At 64.7% G+C, this 4,807-nt stretch overlaps 2 protein-coding genes across 2 annotated transcripts; one reads left to right on the forward strand and one right to left on the reverse strand.

Annotated features, from left to right (window-relative positions):
* Positions 1–1,696: 1,696 nt before the first annotated feature.
* EMIHUDRAFT_243530 (hypothetical protein) lies at positions 1,697–2,897 on the reverse strand (the record flags this gene model as incomplete). Its single annotated transcript, XM_005771109.1, has 4 exons — positions 1,697–1,714; positions 1,860–1,994; positions 2,101–2,156; positions 2,231–2,897. The coding sequence occupies 4 exons, from the start codon at positions 2,895–2,897 to the stop codon at positions 1,697–1,699; spliced, it is 876 nt and encodes a 291-aa protein (XP_005771166.1).
* Positions 2,898–3,431: 534 nt separating this feature from the next.
* EMIHUDRAFT_49367 (hypothetical protein) lies at positions 3,432–3,794 on the forward strand (the record flags this gene model as incomplete). Its single annotated transcript, XM_005771110.1, has 1 exon — positions 3,432–3,794. A coding segment is annotated over one exon (363 nt), but the record flags the coding sequence as incomplete, so codon positions are not given.
* Between the last annotated feature and the right edge of the window lie 1,013 nt (positions 3,795–4,807).

Below are 4,807 nucleotides of genomic sequence, written 5' to 3' on the forward strand. Positions count from 1 at the left end.
TCGACGTGGGGGGGGCGCAGCTGCCTCTGGAAGGCACCGAGATGTACCTTTTTCGCGCAATGGTCAAAATCAAGGTTTTGTAACGCGAGCTGTGCCACAGTGAAATGGAACTAGCCGCTAGAGAGGGTACAAAGAAGAAAGAAAACAGACAATGCAAGGGAGGGATGGAGGAAAGAAAGAAAGAAAGAAAACAGACAACCCAAGGGATGGAAGAAAGAAAGAAAGAAAAAACAAACCACCCAAGAGAGGGATGGGAGGACGGCACGCCGCCACCACACAGGGATTTTAAGGAGAGGGGTGTGGTGCGCTAGCCGTCGCCCACCCTAGGGAGTCTGCCTCTTCCTATCTCTCTTCGCAGTCTCTCGCCGATTCTCGCTGCAACCTTCATGCCACCTCGCGGTCGTCCCACTCTCGTCGTTCTCTCCCTTGTCATTTCCTCCTCTGTCGCGTCGTTCTCTTCTGCCTCGTCCTGTGACGCCGCCGCCTGCCGGTCCCTTGTTCTCGCGGCTTCTTTCGCCTTTCGGCGCAACTCCGTCCTCCTCGCGGCGTATCCTGGCCCCTCGAGTCTATCGAGCTCCCCTCGCGCAAGGACCACATTTCTGACTCCCACTCCGATCTTTGCCAAGGGATGGAGGACGGTCCAAGCCGACAAAACACAAACCATGCAGAGCGCATCTCTCTCTCTGTTGTGCGAGGCGTGAACCGCGCCATTCGCTCTCACCTGGCAACCCTGTCTGCACGTCTCGCGCGCGCGTGAACAGGGCTCCAGGCCCCAAATTACGTGTGAGTGTTAGATTTGTTTGGTATTGCTAAAAATCTCTCTCCAAGCCGCTTTTTCTTATCTAGCCCAAGCGCGGCGCGCGGGTTGCTTGTATTGGGCAATTTTGCGATGTCGCAAAGCAGCGCGCACAAGCGTGTCAATCCCAAGTACGCCGCTCCGCGCCGCCCGCGAATAGCCCCGCACCACACTGACGGACGCCGTCCTCCCGCTCCTGCAGTGGAGACGCGTCGGCGCACGCGGCAAAGCGGCAGGCGGCGCCATCGCTCGTCTCTCTGCAGCGCGAGCTTCAGTACGAGCGTGAACGGCACCGCCGCTCGCTCGAGTCGATCGAGCAGTTGCGCCTCGAGATGCAGATGATGGCGCGCGCCTTTGCCGCGGCGCGCGAACAGATTGTGGAGCTGGGGGGGAACGCGCTGTCGGTGGAGGCGGAGCGGTCGGCAGGCGCGTCGGGCGCGAGCAAGGGGCGCGCGCGCTCAGACGTCAAGACCCTGCAGCGGCTGCAGACGGAGCTTGCCGACTCGAGGGGGCGCGAGCGGCGATTGCAGGAGCAGGTTGCGGCGCTCAAGGCCAAGGTAGGCCTGCTCGCGACGGTACGCAAGGAGCTGCTCAACTCCGCGCACGAGCTGACCGAGCATCTCTCCGCGGGCTGACGCCCGGATGACGGCTCGCAAGGAGAGGGTGTCGCGCATTAGCCGGGCGGGGAGCGCCTGCGCAAAAAACAAAGGCTTGACCGGGGTGGGGTGGGTGTGAGGTGTATTGCCACCCCTAGCACCTTCCCGCCGGGGAGCGGATATAGAGTAGAGGGAGGTATTTTTGTCACTCAACCGCATTTTGCATTATTCGTGACGGCTCCGCTTCGACGCGTTCGAGAGCGCCACGCCGGCTATGGATACAACCGCTATATCGATTACGGCTTTACTCGCTGGCTATGGCCTCACACGATATGGACAACGGAGGACGACAGAGTCTCGCTCTCTCTCTCTCTCTTACACTAGTAGTAGGAGTAAACGAGAGGAATGTTCTAGGTGAGCGGTCTAGGTCACCGCGGGGGGCCGGGCCGCGGGTCATCCGCCTGCACCGGGATGGCGACGAGCTGCTCCTGGAGCGACGCCCTCGGCTGCCCCACCATGATGCCCGACGAGCAGCACACCTTGGTGACCATCAGGTCGCAGCACACCATCGGAGCCTCGCAGTCGAAGCTCGTCTCGCACGCCTGCGGCAAGCTCTCCTCCAGCAGCGCGCCGAAGCCAAACAGCCCGCCCCTCGGCGCCGCCTCGCCCCGCGGGGCCCGCATCGCCTGCCGCGCCGCGCTCTCGGACGCCATCTCCTGCCGCTCCCGCGCGGCTCGCTGCATCGGCGTCTCGCGCGGCTCCCCCTCCGCCTCGGATTCGTCGGCGGAGGCGGCGCTCGCCTGCGGCGGGGGCGCCCGCCGCCGAATAGCTGCCCCACCGATCGGGCCGCACCGCGCCGCGTGCGGCAGCGCCGCCTTGAGCTGGCCGAAGAATGGCCTTGCGAGCTCGGGAACGGCGAGCTCGGGCACGGGCCACACGAAGCTGAGGGGCGCGGAGACGGCGGCGCCTTCGTCGGTGAGGGCGATGTCCGAGAGCCGGTGCAGCTTGATGGCTCCCTCGTCGTTGAGCTCATACTCGGAGATGCCGTCCAGCTGCAGGCGCGGCGGTTCGGATTTGTAGCCCGGCACCACGACCATCGGCCGCATCCAGAGCTTGGCGACCCAGCGGACTCTTATCATGGAATCCGCGACAGTCAGGCGATACGTCACTTCCGAGTGAACCATCGTCGTCTTGCGCAGAAGCCGCAGTGCACGGAAGACCTGCTCATACTGGCCGATGGACTGGAGCCGCTTGCCCGAGGGGTCAAAGAGCGCGACGTCCTCGGTGAATATGCTGAAGTCAGGCTCCTCAGTAAGGAGGCCCGGGTAGTCCCGCCGAAGGGTGTCAATCGCGGTCCCGAGCGCGAGCTGGTAGGCAGACTCCACGCCGTGCGCCTTTTGGACCGAAAATTTTGGGAAGGTCGCGGCGGCCTCGCCCGCCCGCGACGCCACGATGGGAGGGCGGCCGATGGGCGTGAAGCTGAAGCTAAGAAGGAGGGCGAGCATCTCCAGCAGGATGCCCTGTTGGTGCCCCGAATCGGCCGTAATCGCCGTCCGAGTGCGTTTTTCTTTCTTTTTCGTTACTCAAGGGCTGAGAGGTCTTGCGGCGCAGCCGCACCTGCTGCTCACTTCATACGGACCCGTCGGCTTTTACTCCCACGCATTTCAGTCTCGCACGGCGTACCTCACTCACACCTGGCAATATACCTACAACACCTCACACAGAAGCACAACCCGCCGAAATCGCAGGAGAGCGCAGGACAGGCACACTGACTCATCAAAGAAGACACATTTCTTGTTGGCTTCTAAAAATCTCTCTCTCTCAAAACACGACAACTATATATATACCTACACTGGTCAAAGGAAGCGGCTGTCGGACCCCTCGCTGGCTGGCAGGTCGGCTATCTGCGGTATATGCTCGCCGTACTATCGGCCTCCGATATGCCTCTGTCCGGCCTGCGCGCATTTCCCAGCGCCGGTGCGGCCGTGGCGGCGCACGCGGCTGCCGCGCGTGCGCTCGACAGAGTCTGTTACCCAAAAGACGGCATGTGGTCGGCGGCACAGTTTGAGGAGGAGATACGCAGTCCGCGAACGGCCGCACTGGGCGCGTGGACAGTGGGCGATTCTGGGGACGAGGCGCTGGTGGGCATGTGTTTCACCTCGACAGTGCTCGACGAGGCGTCGCTCACATCGCTCGCCGTCCACCCGCGGCTGAGGCGGCGCGGGATCGGTGAGGCGCTGGTCTGCGAGAGCATGGCGCGCGCGCAGGCGGCAGGCGCTGCGCGCTTTCTCCTCGAGGTGCGCTCGGGCAACGAGGCGGCTCTCCGGCTGTACGGCAGGTGCGGCCTCACAGTCGCCGGCCGCCGGCCGCGCTATTACCGGGATGGTGAGGACGCGCTCCTGCTGTCGGCGAGCCTGCCTGCCGAGGTCGGCGGAGCCTCGCCCATGCGCAGAGCGGGCGGGTGCCTCTCGGAGGGCGCCCGTGGGGTAGAGAGAGCTCTATCCAACAAATAGATATACTTCCTCGGGCGTTCCCCGTGTCTCGAGCGCCCGCGCAGAGAACCAGAACGCAGAACCAGATTGCAGTACGGCGAGTAGGCACTCTAGGCAGAGAAAAGGAGAAGCCAGAACGGTACGGTATGCATCGATGTCCACTTTTTAGATACATGTAGCTATTTTCCGCGGCCCACGAGTGCCCACTTCCGTCTAGGTATTAGGATCGAGTCTGTCAGTGAACGACGCGCCCCAGCCGACTCTGACGAGCGAGCAGCAGTCCGCACGCAACCATTGCGCCGGTGGCGGCGCCAATGAGCGTTACCGTTAGCAAGGGCGGCGCACCTGGCAAGTGCGACGCGGAACAGCATTCGCCAACTGCAGCAGGCGTGGGGGGGGCTGCCACGTTGCTCTCCGCCCCAGGGAGTGAGCCAGCTCCGCCTCGGCCACTGCCGGCGACACCGTCGCCGCTCCCGGCCTGGCAGCAATCGGCGCCCTTACATCCGCCATTGTCTCCGCCACTCTCGCAGCAGCCGCCCTTGCTGCCGCCCTCGCCCTCGCAGCCTCCGCCCTCGCCGCCGCCGCCCTCGCAGCCGCCCTCGCAGCCGCCCTCGCCGCCGCCCTCGCAGTCGCCGCCGCCTTGCCTCCCACTCGCGACATCGCCTCGACGAGCCGATGCGCGGGGCACATGTGCTGGTTGCGGCGGCGGCGAGGTCGGCGGCGGCAGTGGCGACTGCTCGGTCGTACCAGTGTCGGGTGAGGACGCCGCCGCCGCCGCCGCCGCCGCCGCCGCCGCCGCCGCCGCCGCCGCCGCCGCCGCCGCAGCCATCTTTGGGGCGGGGCCCGGCGGCGGCGCGTGGACGACGGCGAGCACTTCTGCGCGGACGTGGAACTTTGAGGTCTGCGTGACCTTGACGCGAGAG

Source organism: Emiliania huxleyi (genome assembly GCF_000372725.1).
Source record: "Emiliania huxleyi CCMP1516 unplaced genomic scaffold EMIHUscaffold_390, whole genome shotgun sequence".
Classification (NCBI taxonomy): Eukaryota; Haptophyta; order Isochrysidales; family Noelaerhabdaceae; genus Emiliania; species Emiliania huxleyi.